The 21,174-nt window shown below is 32.0% G+C and overlaps 4 protein-coding genes across 4 annotated transcripts; 2 read left to right on the top strand and 2 right to left on the bottom strand.

The window, feature by feature from the left end:
* The first annotated feature begins 445 nt into the window (after positions 1-445).
* Positions 446-4,431, top strand: LOC124530854 (CBY1-interacting BAR domain-containing protein 1). The gene is made up of 7 exons (XM_047105196.1): positions 446-661; positions 988-1,147; positions 2,111-2,260; positions 2,629-2,853; positions 3,359-3,478; positions 3,971-4,081; positions 4,340-4,431. Exons 1-7 carry the CDS (start codon positions 525-527, stop codon positions 4,391-4,393), a joined length of 957 nt encoding a protein of 318 aa, XP_046961152.1. The 5' UTR covers positions 446-524; the 3' UTR covers positions 4,394-4,431.
* A 997-nt stretch (positions 4,432-5,428) lies between these two features.
* On the bottom strand, positions 5,429-7,064 carry LOC124531257 (heat shock factor-binding protein 1). Its single transcript, XM_047105759.1, has 3 exons — positions 6,929-7,064; positions 6,538-6,707; positions 5,429-6,396 (listed from the first exon to the last, which is right to left on the bottom strand). Exons 2-3 carry the CDS (start codon positions 6,637-6,639, stop codon positions 6,244-6,246), a joined length of 255 nt encoding a protein of 84 aa, XP_046961715.1. The 5' UTR covers positions 6,640-6,707; positions 6,929-7,064; the 3' UTR covers positions 5,429-6,243.
* Positions 7,065-7,168: 104 nt separating this feature from the next.
* On the top strand, positions 7,169-16,014 carry LOC124531008 (cell division cycle protein 23 homolog). Its single transcript, XM_047105396.1, has 8 exons — positions 7,169-7,400; positions 12,956-13,533; positions 13,709-14,057; positions 14,221-14,400; positions 14,508-14,672; positions 14,932-15,178; positions 15,356-15,542; positions 15,707-16,014. Exons 2-8 carry the CDS (start codon positions 13,102-13,104, stop codon positions 15,935-15,937), a joined length of 1,791 nt encoding a protein of 596 aa, XP_046961352.1. The 5' UTR covers positions 7,169-7,400; positions 12,956-13,101; the 3' UTR covers positions 15,938-16,014.
* A 933-nt stretch (positions 16,015-16,947) lies between these two features.
* LOC124531179 (arf-GAP domain and FG repeat-containing protein 1) lies at positions 16,948-20,128 on the bottom strand. The gene is made up of 6 exons (XM_047105665.1): positions 19,925-20,128; positions 19,344-19,853; positions 19,116-19,261; positions 18,980-19,045; positions 18,701-18,831; positions 16,948-18,251 (listed from the first exon to the last, which is right to left on the bottom strand). The coding sequence occupies exons 1-6, from the start codon at positions 20,086-20,088 to the stop codon at positions 18,204-18,206; spliced, it is 1,065 nt and encodes a 354-aa protein (XP_046961621.1). The 5' UTR covers positions 20,089-20,128; the 3' UTR covers positions 16,948-18,203.
* Positions 20,129-21,174: the final 1,046 nt, after the last annotated feature.

Consider the following 21,174-nt stretch of genomic DNA (forward strand, 5'->3'; position numbering starts at 1 on the left):
CTTTTGAAAGTCATGACTTAATATTATCATTATTTTTTTATTTAAAACCAAAAGTATGTAAACATCTATTAAATCAATCAACTATTGTTTATTTTCAAACTAGTAAGGCAAATTATATATAAAATAGAATTTATATAAAAAGGCATTTCAAGAGATAAGGAAACAACTTTGTAAGGTTTAAAACATATAATAAATAATTTTAATACTCCATCTACGTACATTTTTATTTGAACTGAAAAGGCTGTTACAGACTCATGTTAATCTTTTAATGCTGCTGATTAGCTTATTTTATCTTGCTATCTGGTTAATTAATTATTTTTTATCTTTATAATATAAAATAGAATATTTTTTATTATTTGTCAGGCGCTACCGAATATGTCAGTATAGATTTAAATAGACATATTTTGTCAACTGGCAACACTCCTTTATCGTTTCCATGGGAACTACATGCATGTATAAAACATACACAAAAATAATATTTAAAAGTGTGATATTAGCTCAAAACTTTAGCTATTTGTAATAAAATGTTTAGAGGAGATAATTCACATTCTTTAAGTTATGAACAACAAGCTAAATTTATTCAAGATCGCATTTCTAGTGTAGAAAAGAATTTTGGAGAATTATGCGTTGGTTTTGGTGATTATACGAGGAAAACTGCTAGGTAATCTTTACTTAATAATTCTTCCTTGGGCTAGCCAACAGATAAAGAGAAGTATATTTGTGTTTAAAAACCGTCGCTTAAAATGACTGAAATAAACTTTAGATGGCGCTACTGGAGCTAGAAGTTCAAAGGGTCTATCTTATGGAAATTGTCCCGAATTGGAACTTATATGGGAAACTATATTATATTGTAAATGGTACTTACAGCAGTTGATTGGTTGGATATTAGTACTGTAGCTTAGTTAGTCAAAGAGCTATTTAAAAAAAATCTCTTCTCCATTTACTCCGGATCCCTACTACAAAATTATAAAATCATCACTTTAACAGATTACGAGATATGGGCGATGAATTGTCTAAAATAATAAAAGAATATGCCAACAATGAAATCGTCAACAAGTCCTTGAGTGCTGGTCTCGATAACTTGTCCATAACACTCACAGCAGTGGAAGAGTACAGGAACTGTGAAGTTCAGCGTCTGGAAGCTAAGGTTATTAAAAATTTACATTATAACGTCACTTATGCAATGAAAAAGACGTACGTTTCTTTTAACACTTGAATCTTCAGATCATACTCTTTAATTGATTTATTCTTTTCGGTAGTAAAAATCCAAATCAACGAATTATACATAATATAATAATTTTGATTTATCCAAATAGACGAGTATATTTTTATATTGTATATTGACCTAGACTATAATAAAAAAATAATTGTTTTCATATACGTATTTAAATATGGGTGCACACTTATATTATAAATAGATTAATTATTTTTGGCTTTCTCTACAAAGAATGTACGTAGATTGTCCCAAGCGCCACAGGCGCGTAACCGGATCGCCTATAAACGTTAATAAACGGTTTATAAACAAATAAAAAATAGGCATTATAAATTGATGTTAAATTTTATTACTTTAATATTAATATTTCTGTCAGTTATTAAGTATAAATATGCGTATACAAAGCTATACTAAACCGCCTGTGCACACAAACATTTTCCATTCCTCGCATACAATAAAGCTACGTAAATATTTAAATTACAAAATTAAATCGCTCATGCACAAATTGAAGCCAAGAGGTTACATTATTATATAGACGACATATAAAGAGGACAACTTTATACTTTAATACGGTAGTAACTAGTTACTTAGATAAACGTAAACAAGCAACGTATTATAATTAAATTTTCGTTAGGTATAGTAAGAATTTTTGTATTTGGATACCGAGAGAAATATTGTCCATGTCTTTGGTATATCTTATCTTTAATTAGTATTTAATATATAAGTGGCCTGCATATTTTAATTAACAAGTCTTAAGCAGTTTAAGATTATTTTTAAATCATGTTTAATCTACCTTTAAGAGTTATAAATTAGATACATGTAGGTATACATACATAGGGAATTTAAAATTCTCATTATACGTACTGGTACGATCAAGATAAAATATTATTTCCGCAGGTTATAGGGGAGCTTTGTCAATACGAAAGTATCTGTAAGCATGCGAGGGAGGAACTAAAGCATACTATGAACGTGAGAGAAAAGGAAATGTCTAGAAAGAAAGTTTTAGACAAAGCTAAAGAAAGACAACCTTTTAATAGACAGCAAGTTGTATGTGTTATATTCATTAATTAGTTAATATTTTATATTATTGCAAAAATATATGATATTAAAACAAAACCACAGTTTAAAAGTTTTATTGGATATGAATTATATTTACTATTTTTAGTGAAGTAACGTAAGACTCCAAAACAGGCCAAGTTATTACAATTTTTAATAACGATTTATTTCTCATAATTATCGAGGTTGTTAAAAGACAAACATTTCAGAGTAGCAGTTTTTACTTTTAAGGTACCTGTAATGATTCGAGAGCTCCTAAAAAAATCTTTTACAAAGTATAATAGAGCTTTAAATAAATGAACGTAATATAAATTGACTATTTATTTTTCGTTTTATTAATAGTTTTTTTTTGTAAATAGACTTACGCAGAATCCGAGTTATTAAAAGCTTCTGCGGAAATGTCGCGAACAGCGAAAGGTTTAAGCGAACAAACGGAATTCTTCGAAAGACGCAAATTGCAACAACTGAAAACACTACTCTCAGATTTCGTGATGATCGAGATGACGTTTCATGCGAAGGCAGTGGAACTACTCAGTGTCGCTTACCAACAAATAGCTGACATTAATGAAAAGGCGGATTTAGAGGTAAGGCTCTATTGTCTTTACATATAAATCACTGTTTTTTAATTATTAAATTATATACCGACTGTGATTACAAAAGACATCTAATAATATATGATAATAAAATTTATCCTAACAATATGTTATTCATTTTTAAGTGTGTATGAAATAATTTTCGATATTTGATCACAATGACAAAGTAAATGATTGATTCGACTACGATATATTATTACTTCTACGTTGCCTTTTTTATATGAGTATTGAGTGTAATCACAGCCTAAATTAGGTTGTGATTACACTCAATACACAATATATACACAATGAAATATACTCCTTAAAATATAATTCCAGTTAATATTATATATCCTAATTAAGAATATGTATATTACCTAATATTTAACTTGAACTTTTTTTTTACAAAGTTATTAGTAACAGGTCTTTCTGATCAAGAGGAACAAACGGTATGTATAACTTTTTTAATTTAAATAATGTTGTTAAACTAATTACAATTCGAGTTTTCTATTTTTAGAACTTTAAGAGAAAATTGCGATCGCCCGAGAAGCAAGTGAGTACAGGTATATCTGTGCGATCATCATCTTTAGCATCACTGTTGAATCAACAGTCGCCGTTGAAAGACGAAGACTCAATGGTGAGAGTTATTTCTAAATTTTCTTTCATTTTCGATCCCGAATTATTATTATTACGAATATTAATCCGTAACCATGTACCATTACTTGGATTTTCAAATTAAAATACCCTAATGTAATAAATTGACTATCAATCAAAATGTTCTAATAAATAGATATGTCATTAACGCGCAAAAAGTGAAGACTACAAAACGTCCTAATTGGGACGTTTGTCTTTAGTCGTTTTCATCATAATTATGCCAGTAATACATTATAATACATCATAATTATGTAGTAATACGTTTTGCGTAATTAAAACATTTAGTTATCCCTTTTACTTATTGTTTTTATCAAGCTATCCTTTTTACTTGTAACGAAATGTAAAATAAACGGTCCCCGGCGCGGCACACCTTTTTCTGTGGTTTAGTATGGGGATAACATATCTGTTTATTAGAATATCATTGCTATCAATCTTAATTTAAGTAACTTCCGATTTTTTTTATTTTATTATACAGCGTATGGGAAAGTTGCGTTCTCCAGAAAATAATAATTTATCTAATAAAGCGAGATCGAGCTCGTTAGCGGCATTGATGAATCATTCTTCATCAAAAGAAGAAGATACATCGGTAATTTTTTTTATGTATATTTTTTTTTATCGGAATATGGCAGAAGTACTGATATAACTTTTTTCTTATAAAACTATTGACATTAAAACAAGATTGAAATTTAAAAGATGTATCAGTTTTAATGAATAAACTAAAGAAAATATACTTTTATAATTTTGAAGTGAACTCAATTTTTAATTTTATAAGTTTTCCTATGTTAGTTTGTTACGACAATTAAATAAAATTATGTTGTAACCGTATGTTATTTTATTTTCACAGGATTCGGATGGCTCTACAGACCATAGTACTTCTGAGGAAACGGAATCGCGTTAATACTTATTGTTTGCTTTTTGATAATTGTACGTATTATATCTTCCTTATTTTATATTGTATCTTCCTGTTCAGGTAAACACAGGTAGACAATATTTAATTAATATAATATTTTAAAAAAATGTTACGTAATTATTACATGAGTAAGTACGTAATAATTACGTAACTTTTTTTTCTTTTTTACAAAGAACAGTATAAAGTTGTAGAACTTTTTTTTTCTTACTATAAGATTAAATACAGATAATTATACATACTTTTGTTTTTATTCACTGACTCCATTAAAGTGACCTTTTTCTTGTTCCCCTATTTTGCGTTGAGTATCTTAGCTTTTTATGTAAGTTGTTATTCTAATGTACCTAATATGCATTACATGTCATATCAAAATGCATTATTATTATTACACTTGTAGAAAATACTTACATCGATTTAAGATGTCATGTGATTCATTCATTCAGCCAAAAGCATTTACGATTGTATGTATTTAAAAAAAAAAGATGTGTGAGCAAATAAAACAGCATATATTTGATATTTTTTAAAAATGTCGGTATAAGTGAAAATAATTTCCCGTTTTGACTACCCCCAAAACTGAGTCCAAACGTAATGTACTTTGATAAATATTAAAGTTGCCTGAATACGAAATCATTAAATAATATAAAGCGTCAATTATACCGATCACCATCGATTTGCATCACGATTCACGACGGATGTTTTGTACACATCTATACACATCGTAAGCAAAAGCGATAAGTAGGTATTGCATGCTCTCAACTGATGCAATCTTTTTTATAGCTAGACTATCGATACTCGCAGCTGATCAGTTGCATTAACATGTTTTCGCATGCTTGAACAACAAAGATACGAAAGCTGCATGCAACATGCATGCAACAACTGATGCATTTTCATAAAAACTATTTTAAGAATACTAACATACTATAACTATAAATTAGGAGTTGAATATTTTCATAAAAAAAATCTTCATTGAAACTTGGTCAACTAAATAAAACACAGGATAATGGGTCGAAAATAGAAAGATTTCAATAATTACCACAACAGTGCAAAAGTGATTTAATTAAATCATTATCAGGTTTTGTAACCAACAACATTATAAACATCAATTGCTTTTTGTACTTCCTAATAATTTAGCATGTTTAGAATACTTATCATTTGGATCAATATAACAGTGACTGTCACAAGCTGGAACAACATATTGATTTTAAACAGTAGTAACTTTTAGTACCAGTCAGTGCATGACACAAGTTTTAACCAAATATGTAGTTCGAATTTAAAGGAAATAGGAAATGATGTATCAATTGTTTTAATTTTGTCACAAAACAAAACTAATGGGTCTTATAAAATTTTAGTGTTTAAATTTTTAGGATGTATTTATACTTGTATTGATATTTATACAGTTCAAAATCTCACATTGCAGTTAACCAAATTCACATTATATTTTACAATATATTGCTGCTTAAACCACAGACATTACACTAAAACTATTTAGATCAACTTTGATCACTTGGATTTGGTTACAATTGAAGGCATACAGTGTTATTTAACTTCATGATACATGTATTAGTAATATATATCTTTACACCATTATGATTTTAAATTTAATAAAATGCTTATAAAACTTATTCCATATTTTCTTTACATTTAAATGGATTCAATGTATTAAAAAAACCTGGATAGTTACGACACCAAACAGTATAAAAGTTAAACGGAATTGAATATTTTTTATTTACGATTATTAATTACAAAATGACAATTTGTTATCATGTTTCTTATTTGTCATAATATTATCTATAGGTGATTATGATCTAAAGTGATAGTCCCAACTACATTTAAGCCTAACTCTACTTTTCGTTTTCTACACCAGCTTGTGTCATAAGATCTGTAACATTTTTCTCAAGTTCATCAACTCTTGAACCCATCTCGTCTATTCTGTTAATTATCTGATCCGACATACTTTGGAATTTGTCCTGCATATTTTGCAATAGAGATTGAACCTATAATGGTAAAATTTTATATTTTATTATATTGTATGAAAATATAAATAGGTAATTCAATATAACACTATAACTTTCATAAAACAGGCTATATATATCATAAACTAAAATATAATATTTGTTGTGATATTAAATACTTACATATTGTGTTACTTCTTGCATATTTTTAAGGTCATTCGCAGGTGTAGAGTAATTGTTCTCTTCTTCATTAGTTTTAGTAGGCTCAGTATTCTGTTCTGACATTTTCTTCTAAATGTATATTATATACCCTTAGATAAAATAACTGATAGAACTATGAATTGAACGTTCTTCTGTAACAATTTCACAATGTATATATGCAAATGCTTATAAATTTCTTACCAATGGTTTTAAAATGATTTCCGCGTCGGAGCAGTAAAGTAGATACAGGGAAGTGTACCCTGCAGTTTAATGTTTTAAATCAATAGGAAAAGCTTAAAAATTTCAATGCATTTATAACATATTGCTTGATTATTTTTTTACAGGTTATATTCATATTATTTACAAAGAATACCTATTTGTCAATATTGAAAACGATGAATACTGAAGTAGTTCAGTTCTGCTACTAGTCACTCAACTCACGACTTGAAAACTCAACTGTCAAGTGTCAATAAGTTCGTCGTATTTTAATAAATAATGACACTGTTGAAACAGTGTTGTTGTGTGAAATCTTTCCAGAGTTGCCAAATAAATATACAAATAGAGGTTCGATGCTAGATAAAGTACTACACACCGACTATTCATATAAATATATCTTTTTCATCCAACGTTTAACGCTGTAAAATGTTTATAATAATAAATGTTTGTGATAAAATGAAATTTCAAGAAATCTTTTAACCGACATATTTTAAATTATTTCATTAATATAATTTTAATCTATGGTTGAAATTAAGTTCAATGTGATCAATGTCACTACATTTGTCAAACTGTCAATATGTAATGTATATACTGTAACTGTTGTCTGTTACTGTTAAAAGTGATTTTTTGTGTCTGATATGGGTTTTTCGCTTGCGTTAGCTTTGGTTGACACACGTGTTAGTGAGATATCTGTGTTTTTATATTAATTCTGTATAACTTTTTTATGAATTTTCAGTGCAAATAGTTTAATTTTATGGTTTCTGGGTTTTACTAACATAATTCGGTTTCGGTAAGTGTTATTTTTCTTTTGATTATAGTTATAGTATATTAGTTAAGTTGCAGTAGTTAGTTTATAATGGATGTCGATCCACCTCCCGAACCTCCTGATCCCGGGGGTTCAGAATGTCAAACTGATCCTCCAACATCCTCTTCTCGCAAACGCTCCGGCGATAAGTCTTCTTGCTCTCCTGATTCCTCTTCAAAGAAAACAGTTATCCACCCTTCTACCGCTAGTGCCTCTATCCAGAATGTTTATGTTAATCCTTCCTTTATTGATGGCCCAAAAAGTTACACGGATGACGACAAAGGTCCCTTCATTGTCCATGTCTCTCGGGAAGTAGCTGATCCAGCTGCAGGTAATTCTATTAGAGCCATTAAATTCGGACAATTTCTGCATAAACACAAGATTGGCTCTATTGTGAATGATGGTGTTAAGAATGTTGGTAGGAACAAAATAGAAATACAGTTTACTTCAGCACAAGCTGCAAATAGTTTCCTAAAAAACCCACTTCTAGCACTCTGTAAATATGCTGCTAACTTACCCACATATAATATTACCAGAATGGGTCTAATAAAAGGCATCCCGGTAGACTGGTCTATGGAGGATCTAATTGAATCAATTGAGCTTCCTCATGGATGTGGGGAAGTAATAAAATTGAGGCGTCTTAACCGGAAGACTATTAACGAAGGAGTTGTGTCTTGGGTACCAACTCAATCGGTAGTCATAACTTTTAAAGGTCAAATCCTTCCTAGCAAAATATATTCATTTCATACATCCCTTCCCGTTGAAATATACAATCTCCCCACAATAATATGTTTAAACTGTTGTCGTTATGGCCACGTTCGGACTCAGTGTAGATCTACTCCCAGGTGCTTTAAATGTTCTCAATCTCATACGGGTGATTCGTGTGAGGTTATTAAAGATAATTCTACATGTTTACATTGTTCTGGCAAACACTTTGCCACAGATAAGGATTGCCCTGAGTATTCTCGTCAGCAATCGATTAAAATTGTAATGGCACAAGATAATGTCTCATACATGGAAGCTGCCTCTCGCTTCCCTAATGTCCGCAGATCCTATGCTGAGGTAGCAAAAGAGTTGTTCTCTGTTCCTGCATACGTCCCACCCATCCCTGGTCCTTTGAGGTCCACCCCTAGTCCTACTAAATCTTACAGACAAACCGTTGTCCGCTCTCCCTCCCCTAGACTTCCTCAAGGAAAGGGGTATGATAAACATGCCCATCAGGCCATAGTTGCCAATTGCCCCTCCTCCTCTCCTAATGGTTGCGCTCTAAACGTTCCTCAGCCTTCCCCACCTAATAATAATCCTAATTTATTGGAATTACTCACCAAAATCCTCCTAAATATCCTCAGTACATGTAATGATGTCCCATTACCGTCCAACGTTGCCAATGATTTATCCCAGCTATTTACAATCCTTAATAATGGCCCCAATCAGATTCCTTCAATGGAACTGTCAAAGCGTCCGTCGTAAGAAACCTGAACTCCTCTCACTTATTAATTCATTTAAACCTGTCATTATTGCCATCTCTGAGACATGGCTGATTCCCGGCTCTCGTTTTCGGGTACCGGGTTTCTCCTGTTTGAGGGATGACAGAAATGATGGGTATGCAGGTTGTGCCATCTTGATCAGGCACTCCATTCCCTTCTCCCAAATTTCCTTACCTCCTTTTAGCCAGCAAATCAATGCTGTAGCTATCAAAGCCTTCAACATCTCCTTTTTATCTATCTACATTCCTCATCCTAACCCTTCACTTGTTCCTGAATTACACTCCATTTTTTCTTCCCTCCCAAGCCCTGTTCTTGTTATGGGGGATTTTAATGCCCACCATACATTATGGGGTTCCTATTTCTGTGATGGATTTGCCCCCTTGTTGGTGGACATTGTTGATGATGTAAACTTTTGCATTCTCAATGATGGTTCGCCGACTCGTAGGGTTTATCCTAATCAGAATCCTAATTCTGCTATTGATTTATCCATAGCATCCCCATCCCTTTCCTCGCAAATATCTTGGAATATCCTTCCATCTACGTTTGGAAGTGATCATTTCCCTATCCTTCTTTCATTAAACAACAGATCCATTGCTCCATCCAAATCCTCCCCTCTCCTTAAATATAAACTTAAAAATGCTAACTGGCTAGCATACTCTAACTCTGTTGATGTCATGTTAAGCTCTCTCCCTGATTTTGTGAACGGTGAAAATGCTCTTGCTTACTACGAGCTTTTTCTTAATATTATTAAATCCTCTGCTGATTCCCATTTCCCACAAAAAAATCTTAATAAAAAAATTTGCATCTCTCCGCCTTGGTGGGATGAAGAGTGTAATTCCTTGGTCCAACAGAGATCTGAAGCCGAAGAGTCATATAATGTATCTATGACTTCACAAAATTTTATCAAATATCAGCATATAGATGCCAAAATTAAAAAACTATTTTCCAGAAAGAAAAAACAGGGATGGACCAATTTCTGTGAATCCCTTAGTCCTCGGTCTCCCCCTCAAACAGTTTGGAGAAATCTTAAGAGATTTCGCCGCTCCCTCGATTCTGATAACCCAAACGCCTATAATCCATCCGTATGGCTTAATGATTTTACTACCAAACTTGCTCCCCCCTTTGTTCCATGTCGAGATAGTTTTATAAATTTTACTCAATCATCTACCTCGGATGATATGGATAGTCCGTTTACTATCTCAGAGCTACACACAGCTCTGAACGGACTGAAGGACTCGTCACCAGGGGAAGATGGCGTGCCCTACTCCTTTATAATAAACCTCAGTGATAAAGCTAAATGCGTCTATCTGAATATAATTAATGCTTTTTTCTCAACAGGAATCGTCCCGGAATCTTGGAAGTCCCAAATTATTATCCCCATACTAAAACCGGGAAAAAGCCCTTTGGACCCCAATTCTTATAGACCCATTGCTTTATCGTCTACACTAGTGAAAGTTACTGAACATCTCCTAAAAAACCGTTTGGAATGGATAATGGAAAGCAGAAATATTCTCTCGCCCTCTCAATTTGGCTTTCGAAAGGGTTTGAGCACTCTTGATAGTCTCAGCATTCTTACGACAGACATTCGAATAGCCTTCTCTAACGGAGAGTACCTTGTGGGTGTTTTTCTAGATATTACTTCTGCATATGATAATGTTCTTCTTCCGGTACTCAGGCAAAAATTGCAACAGCTGAGTATCCCTCCGAGGATTACTCATTTCATATGTAATCTGCTTTTTTGCAGATCAATTTCTGTTAAATACCAAAATTGTATTCTTCCCCCCAGGATTGTCTGGAAAGGTCTCCCGCAAGGTTCAGTCCTTAGCCCTCTGCTTTATAGCATTTATACCCATGATCTCGAATTGTCTGTGAATAATTTCTGTAACATACTTCAATATGCTGATGACATCGTTTTATATTTTAAATCTACATCTGTTGAAAATTTAACTTTGCGATTAAACTCTGCTTTACATTATCTTGACCTATGGCTCTTTGACCATGGCCTGTCTTTGTCTATTGATAAGACTCAGGCAGTTGTGTTCACTAGGAAAAGACAAATTCCTGTCTTCGACTTGTTTTGTGGGGATCAACGCATCAACTTTGCCAACAAGACGAAATTTCTAGGCATTATTCTCGACAACAAACTGAATGGAATTTGTCACTCTGAGCATGTTATTAAAAAATGTGAAAAGGGTATTAACGTCCTTAGAGCAGTCTCAGGAGTCTGGTGGGGAGCTCACCCCTATTCTCTTAAACTACTGTACAATGCAATAGTTCGTAGTCATTTAGACTACGGACTATTTGTCTTAGAACCACTTAGTAAATCCGTTTCTGAAAAACTTAATAAAATTCAATACAAATGCCTCAGAATAATCCTAGGAGCTATGAAAACTACTCCCACTAACGCTCTGCAGGTTGAATGTGTTGATCCTCCGCTTCAACTGAGAAGACAATTTTTATGCGACCGTTTTGTAGTAAAATCTTTACAGTTATCTTCTCATCCTCTTTGGTCCCGTCTAAGCGAACTGTCCCAACTCTGCGTTCGCTCTAGAAGTCCATCCTTATTATTAGACAGTTTTTTAAAATTTACTACACTCCCACATCCTATCTTAAGATTCCAGTCAAATCCTCTTTTTTCCACTCCATTTAGATCTCTAGTCTATAATCCGTCAATCATTACAGATCTTGGTCTTATTAAAGGGGCCCCTGATACAAACTCAAAATTTCAAAGATTTCTTCATCAAAATTGGTCAAATCATTTACTTATATTTACTGATGCCTCTAAACTATCCCCTGAAAGCTGCGTCGGCTCAGCCTGTTGGATCCCCAAATTCAAAATTGTCCTTCAATTTAAATCCCCTCCTGAATCATCCATCTTTACCGGTGAAGCGATTGCAATTTTAGAAGCCATCGTTTTTGTCCACTCCCATGACCTCAGACACACGATAATTTTGACAGACTCTTTGAGTTGTCTGTTGGCAATTAAGGAAAATCCGTTTCGTAGTAAACGAAAGTTTTTCATCATCCTTAAGATCAGGGAAGCATTGTTTTCTTGTCATCAAAAAGGGCTAGATTTATCGCTTGTCTGGATACCAAGCCATTCTGGTATTCCCGACAACGATGCAGCAGATTCATTTGCTAAATCTGCTATATCAACTGGCTCTCTTGATCATTTTAAAAACTCAACACAGGACTTGTGTGCTCTACCGAAAATTCATCTTGTTAAATCCTGGAACTCTGTTTGGGAAGTTTCATCAAAATCTAAAGGTAGATTTTACGCAAGTCTACAACCAGTTATTCCGAGGCGACCTTGGTTTTCTCATCACAGGCAAGCTAAACGTTGGGTCACCACAACTATCTGCCGTTTACGCCTTGGACATGCATGTACGCCCGTTCATCTTTGTAAAATTAGAGTTAGAGATCACTCTTTGTGTGAATGTGGCCTTGACGAAGGTTCCTTATCCCATATACTGTTTTCTTGCCCCAATCTCCTCCATCCTGTATACGACGTGCTCCCTCCCAAAGTTCCTCGCCCTATTAATGTTGAATGTTTGTTAATGTGTGTGTTTAGTCCACTTTGTAAATTTTTATGTAAATATATTGAGCGTAATAAAATTAAGTTGTAAATATTTTTGTGATCGTTCTTATTTGATGTCTTAATAATATTGTAATATGTTTATCTAATTATTTATATATTGTATTGTTTTAGGTTATGGGTTAACAGAGAGTCTACTACTATTGTGCCCTTAAAATTAATTTAAGCCTGCAATCTCGACCGCACCGTTCAATCTCCATCGTGTCTTCTCCATCGCACGTGACATTGGCGAAATAATCTGTGCTCTCTTGGCACAAATAAAAGCCATATATTAAAAAAAAAAAAAAAAAAAAAAAAGTGTCTGATATGTGCTTTTTTAAAGTTTGAGTTTTTATATACTATGATATTAAAACTATAATGCTACCGTAACTTCAATTTGATTTGAGATACATACTGTTAATTCGATACAAAAACCGTTTTTATGAAAAATAAACCTTTAAACCATGCAACCTTTACTTAATACAAAAGGGGATATTCAAATAGATTTAAACCAAGTTAAGATTGATATATTACATGGTATTCGGGAATGTAACGATCGTGGCTTAATACAAACAGTGAAATGGCTCTCAGAATTAAACTATGCACTTAAAGATCACAAACTCCCTCATAATAATGAAATCCCTAATCCTGCTGACGACGGAATTATACCAGAAGAAAAAGAAGCATATACTTTAGCAAAAAGTTACTTTGATTGCCAAGAATACGACAGAGCTGCGCATTTTATTGAAAACTGCACTAGTCCAAAGTGTGTGTTTGTTCATAGATATTCGCAATATATGTCCAGTGAAAAAAAAAGATCTGATAATGCAACGGATACTGGATCAGAGAATACTGAATCAACACAAGTATTACTCGATCTGTTATCGTTTTTTAAGGTAAATTATTGAGGTTCTTTAAATCCATGCAGAAAAAGAAAGACCTTTTAAATTAAGAAGCATTTTTTGCTTATTTATTTCCAAATTAAAGTGTATCAAAGAGAATATTATATAAATGTCACAAATAATATTTTATTTAAACAAAAATGTATAATATCATATTTACAATTTGCAGGCTAATCGTAATTCTCTTGATGGGTACCTTTTATACTTAGAAGGAGTAGTTTTAAAGAAATTGGACTTAAGGAGTCAAGCAGTAACAGTGCTGCAAGCCGCTGTAGCTGCTGCACCAACTCTTTGGGCGGCATGGGTAGAACTTGCAGGCCTGGCTAATGAATATGAGGCTTTAGATTCTCTACAATTACCAAAACACTGGATGATGTACTTCTTTGCTGCTCATGCTTTTGTAGAACTAAAATTATCAGAACAAGCTCTAGAGGCATATATGGTTCTAGCAGCAGCAGGATTTGAGAAAAGTACTTACATTACTGCTCAAATGGCTATTGCACATCACGATAGGAGAGGTATTTATAGTGAATTATAATGAATAACATAATAATTTCTTATTTTATCTGACATTAGTAATATTTAACTATATAACAAATATGTTGAAGCCTTTTTCTCAGTGCATTTCTAAAGAAACTATACCTAACATATTTGAAATTACTAATTTACTTTTTATTTCAGATGTAGATTCATCATTAGCATTATTTCGAGATTTATACCAAAATGACCCTTATCGTTTAGATAATTGGGATGTATACTCCCATCTCTTATATCTCAAAGAAAAAAGAATGGAATTAGCAAATCTCGCACAAAAGGCTGTTTCTATTGACAAGTACAGAGTTGAGACATGTTGTGTTATAGGTAAGCTGATGATTAAATGCACCCATGTAAAATTCACAATATTAATTTATTTATTATTATAATAAATATCACAATTTTTATGTATTTCATGTTTTTCACTGTTTAAGGTAATTATTACAGTCTAAGGAGTGAACATCAGAAAGCAGTTTTATATTTTCAAAGAGCTCTATCTTTGGATCCTCAGTACTTATCAGCATGGATTCTTATGGGTCATGAATTCATTGAGTTGCAAAACTCAAATGCTGCAATACAGTGTTATAGACAAGCTATAGGTAAGGATGATTTATAATTGTATCTAATTAATAAAACATAACAAAACTTATGATTACATTTTGAAGTTCTTAGTATTCTGTAGAATGGCTAAACATTATATATAGCTCTTAAGAATAATGTAATTTTCTACCAGAAAACAATTTAGAATTGACTCACTCCCTCCATATAAATAAGCAAATTTTACCGTTTAATATTAGTATAAATTCTTAATATATTTTGTATTGTGTACTGATTCCTTAACTAAAAATCTTTTTTCAGATGTGAATAGAAATGATTACAGAGCTTGGAATGGTCTTGGGCAAGCTTATGAAATTTTAGGTCTAAATGGGTACTGTATATATTACTATTCAAGAGCAGCCCAGCTCAAACCAGATGATTCTAGAATGTTAGTGTCTCTCGGAGAAGCTTATGAAAAAATGGATAAAATTCCTAATGCACTTAAATGCTATTATAAAGCACATAGCACAGGAGATATTGAAGGCATGGCTTTATTTAAATTGGCAAAGTAAGTTATTATCTAAAATAGATAGAAATTAAATAATCATAAGTGGATTATTTTACAACAAAATAAATAAGTGAAAAATGTTTGCTAATTATATAGAAGAATATTTTTGCTGTTTTAAAATTTAATTAACCAAGATGCTTAAACAAAAATGTAATACATATTTTGAATTTATTTCAGGTTATACGAAAAGTCCAACATGCCGAACAGTGCGGCGGCGGCGTACACTGCGGCGTGTCAGGAGCCCGCCAACGCCGGCAGCAAAGAGCTACCCGCTGCGCAGCGCTACCTCGCGCAATATTACCTTCGATTTTCGCTGCTAGACCATGCCTCGCATTATGCCTATAAATGCCTTGAACATGAAAGTGTATGTTGTCATTTGTTATAGATGAAATTAAGAAAAAATATTTTTATTTTACTTTTTTTGACCTTTTTTATACTTCATTCATACTTAATCACAGCATTTAATGACTATTTTCTTTGTCGCCAGCAAGAGTTATACGTAGTTTCTAATTAATAATTGTTTTGCAGACCAAAGAAGCTGGAAAAAATATACTAAAAACAATATCAGAAAAACGTTTGGCCGCATCCACCTCTTCACAAACAACAAGTTTACCAGAAGACTTACCAGAAGCAATCAAAAATGCTTCCACTTCATTAGCAAACGAAACACCGAAAACCCCATTCCCTAGTCCCAATGTTACTCCCGACAACTTTTCAACGCCCATGTTTTCAAGAAAAAACAGTAAATATAAAATGTGACAAATAATTTTCTTCAAATGTAAGATGTAATAGTCAAATATTTCAGCTATAATAAATTGTTCACATAAAAGTAAATTACTATTATTTAAAATAAATATTCAAACCTAAAGTATGAAATTATTAATATTAAATTAATATTTAATCTGAACATAGATTAATGTTCATGTTCACTGCAAATATATTGGGAATGCTAGGATTGCCAGGTCGTATTGGGTCCAGAGTGTGAATGTTGAAAGTCTGTACAGTGTACACTCCTGTGCCTCAGAAAGCCCGTATAACTGTTGACCTGGTAATAAGCCGTGGTTCTAGTCGCGTTAGATTTGCCGTCCAAATCGGGTCATAACAATACATTTCTTCAATATTTGTTACATCTCGAGTTTGACCAAATTTATTTTTAGACAATTATCATATGGTTATTTTTATTAATAAAATTCACGCTATTTTAAAGGTTAATTTAAAAAACTGTTACAAGTTATACTTGTGGCTATACTAATAAATTTTTGCTTTTACTTCATAAAATAGTTAAAAACCAAGGTTTTAGTTTAAAAAGAGGAGCCTATTTAAGAATGATCTTGAGGCTATCACTTAGTTTTTCTTTAATTCAATTCAGTTTGACCTTGAAAATGTAATGTCCAAAGTTACTTTCGCTTTTATTATATTAGTTCACATGATGCCACCTTTAATTTTAGTGAAGTAAATTTTCAACCGACTTCAAAAAAAGGAAATACTCCCATTTAAATTTGATAATAAAAAAAAACAACCCCCAAGGGTGGAAAATTGGGGATGAACTTTTTTATAAGTCATATTTCCGCCGATGATTATAAACCAATTTGAACGATTATTTTTTTGTTGAATATGTATTATCAAAAGGGTTGTTTCATGCGAATTTAATAAAAATATTTTACCCCCAACGCATTTGAAGTCGGTTTTATTTTTTTTAAAAAGTTAATTATAGTTTATATTATTTTTTTTTGTACAAGGGTAGAGAAGTTTTAGAAATAAAATACTAGTTTAATTTTTCTTCTTTTATAAAAATTAACAGATCTCAGTGCTCAAAAAGTAAAAATAATTACATTAAATAAATAGTCAAGTGCATTGATTAAAAAGAATTGTTCAATTAGTAAACTTGCAGAAATACAACTAATGATAAAATCACAGATGAAGCACGAAGTTGAGAGCTCAATTTGATTTAGATTCAGTAAGCGCAAGTTTTAAACGAATCTGGCAGAATTAGTACGGCTTGTGCGCGTATGTAAATATATAAAATCCTAAAGCAGCGTCTCCAGCAATGGACAGTTGGCAACGTTTGTGATGCCAATAAGATAAGCAGAATTCTAAGTAATCAAAATAAATTGATAGGTATACTTAAAAAAGCGTTATTGTTGATTTTTCCAAAATAATACAAATGTAAAATATTAGAGGAAACGGACTAGATATAAATCTTACCAGACGATTTTTTTGTCCCGTGAGTAAAACTTGCGCCCACACTTATTATTAGGCCAAATGCACAAAACTTTCGTTTGTTCAGCATTTTCAATTTCCTACCAGAGTAAAAAAAATATGTTATAGATAGTATAATTAAAAGCTTTAAGAACATTAGGATTAAAGTTACAATTAATACTAGCCTCTTATTAATTACAATGATAATTTGCAATCGTGCTATTTGCGACTAATGTCATGATTAGAAAATGCTTACAATTCATATTAGGAAGTTCATAACGACGTCATGACATCATAGTAGCGTCGTATGCTATTCTAGTGACTCACAAACCGATTCACGCCTTAACAAGATAGATATTTGGATTTTTGATCATGTCTACTGATAACATTTATTTGCCAAATATATATAAAATAATTACATATTGTCATGTGTAACAATTAGGTATTTAGGCCAAGGCTTTTAATTCATTAAATACTACATAATATTTTTATATAATAAAGCTAATACCAGCAACTTTAACAACAAGTATCCATACATACACATTTTTATGCTTAATTTCATTCATTGTTTTAAATACTTTCACAATTTCTATATTAAAAGAGCATATAAGAATATATCGATTAAGTTTCAAATTTTAAGGCAGATTGAGGCACTTAAGTTAACAAATCATACAAGCACATCAACACTATACCAAAATGTAAATACTTAAATATTAATTTGTTATTTGAAAAAATAAACAACATTATATTTGTAGCTTTGTTTGTGCTTTTGTTATATAAATTTCTCTTTGTTCTGAACTCACTCAAATGGGTAACATAGATGTTATCAGAGGAAAGGATTCTTGGAATTGACGAATGCCCCATTGTTTGCAGGCTAGAAAATAATTAGATCTATTAAATATGGATAATTATTATACTTACAAATCATATTCATCAGTGACTCATTAGATTGTCGAATAGACACATGATATTCAAAATAAAATAATAAAGAGTTCTATGAACTGTTACATGAAAGATAAAACAGTTTTAGTAATCAGGAAGTAAACATTGCAATACCATATATAGATATATTCAAATGTTTCCTGTGGCTTATCAAAATAGCACTTCATTGGTCATGTATTTACATTTAATATTTAATTTATAAAACTATAGTACTTTTTGTAACAACACTTAAATAGAAATCTAATTAAATCAGTAATATATATTTAGTTGCATACTGCATATATTCACATATTTGTTTTAAATACTCATAAAATTTATATCAAAATAGAAAAAAAATTACTTATTTAAAATATATTACTTATGTACAGTCTGAGATCTTACCATGAATGGGTTGACTTGTATTGGGGCTGTGGCTGTACTCCAGCCTCCATTGAAGAATGGATTTTTATTTCCAAAAAGATCATTGGTATTTGTGCTTTGAAAGGGATTCTTATTTATATTATTAGTGTCTTCTGAAAACAAAAATAATTATGGAAATTAATATATTCATATTAATAATATAATTAAAAATAATAATTTTTATATTCAAACTACACACAAAATGTTAATAGCAATAGTTTTTTGATTTGAGAATTTAAGTTTTAATATAAGTCTACTGACCCATATTTTTCATATTCTGCTGTCTTAGAGCCAAATCTAAGTCAGCTAATGCAGCATAGCGATCATCTGAAAGAAAAAACTCATCATATAATTTTTTACATATAAAAATAATTACAATCAATCAATAATTACTCACTGGATGAAGTAGGTGAGGAACCAAATGCATTAAAGGATGTGTTTGAAGATACAGGTTGAGCCATAAAGTTATTATTCATATTGTTCATACTGCTGTTATATTGGGCACTGTTAAAAATGTTTGCAGTGGAAAAATCTACTGGAAAACTGAAATAAAACATGTTTTAAAAATAGGTAAACAATTGAATTCTAGAGTTCATTTTTGTTAAAAATATTATTAAATGCTTACTCAGGTACAGGGACTGGGTTTTGAACATTGGCTGGAATATGAGCTATTTTAGTCAAAGAAGGTTGTGCTAAATTATTCACAGGCCTCGGCAATTTATGGTTGGTTTCATTTACAGGTGTTATGTTGCTTATGACTTTTGCAATATTAACCACATTATTATTGTTGTTGGACGTTTTCGCCTGAGGTGAGATCGATATCAGAGGAGTGGCTACTCCTATCATATTACTACTTGTCGATTTTGTCTTAATTTTATTCTTTATTGATGAACCGCCATTCGTGACTGTCGTATTCACCGAAGATTCTAAATAATATCGCTTCTTTTCGTACTTATCAGACATAAAATCTTTGACGCTTTGTTCATCGGTGAAGTTTACACTTTCACCCTCGTAGAGTCCTAACCACACGCGTCTGCAATAATCGTTTCCTCTCACTTTTATAAATTCTATTTCTTCTGGCGTAAATGTAGCCATGGAAATAGATTTCACACGATGAGGAGGGGTAAGACCACGCCTGAAACACCACAAATAGAGAGTCTGTTTGTTGATATCATAAAACAGCATATAACGTAGAAAAATACTTACAACATTCCCGAACATTTTGAACACACAAAAGAACCAATAGTAGTATTCACATATGTAGGCCCTCTTTGATTACAGTCTAAACAATATTTATTGCCATTTAATGATATAAGTTCACGTAAAATTTCTAAATTTTTGTCATCTTGTTTGCGACGGCTTGCAGCCATTTTCGATATGCTAGATTGTGTTACTTTTGGTTTGTTACAATTCAATTTGTCTATGACAAATTATATCTGTCAGGGCTGACATATGTCAAAAATTGAAACAGATAAAAAAGATTTACAATAATAATATTTACTCTTTGAAAATTTGAGTGTCTGTTTGTAACATTAAAATAGCCCTTTTTATCTCAATGGATATGTATCTATACCTTTTTTTTTTCGCTGGAAAATAGCTTTACGCGCTTCCCCCACGTGATTTAAAGTGGGGGGGGGTGTGGGATTCCCCGGAGCCCTGAACGCCGAGTGCGCCCAAGCATACCGGGTTTACCCACTAAAAAAACAGCGGTACCCTCTCCGTCTTTCGGCGGACGCCACGGGATCGCTTACGCATGCTACCGTGTCTATACCTGGTACATATACCAAAATAACATTTTTTCCGGCTGTTGTTTGTTGTTGGCTGGACCGATTTTGATGGGACTTGATGCTAGTTAATAGCAGATAACTGATATAATATGGAGTAACTTAGGCTACAATAATGTTTTTTATTAAATTAAAACGCGAAAAAGGTGGCCTGCACAGCTAGTAATAAATAAAACAGAGATTAGAAGAGAACTAGAAATATGCTCTACCACCTTTTCTTGCATTCAATACGATGACTATTCAATCATTCTTCAGCAATATTTTTACTGAAGAATAAAAAAATATTTTTTATAAAAGTATGTATATACGCGATGCTTATCCTTATTATACCTTATATATATATATTCGCAGATTTTAAATTGAATATTTTCCAGAACTAGGACTAATAATATGCTGAATTATCCAAAAGCATTCAGAAATTTCGTTACATTTTCTGCACATAGGATAATTGAATAAAAAAAATCACTGAACAAGAACAATAGCTAAAACATTTACTACAACAATTCTTGGCTATTAAATTCAAGTGAGTTTATTATCTCAACAGTACCGATCAATCTCATTCGTGTCTTTTCCATCCTACGTGACGTTGGCGAAATAATCAATGCCCTGTCGGCACAACTAAAAGCCATTAAATTAAGAATTTAATTGAATTTACTAAAACATCAGCTTTTC

This window comes from Vanessa cardui, chromosome 7, assembly GCF_905220365.1.
Source record: "Vanessa cardui chromosome 7, ilVanCard2.1, whole genome shotgun sequence".
Classification (NCBI taxonomy): Eukaryota; Metazoa; Arthropoda; class Insecta; order Lepidoptera; family Nymphalidae; genus Vanessa; species Vanessa cardui.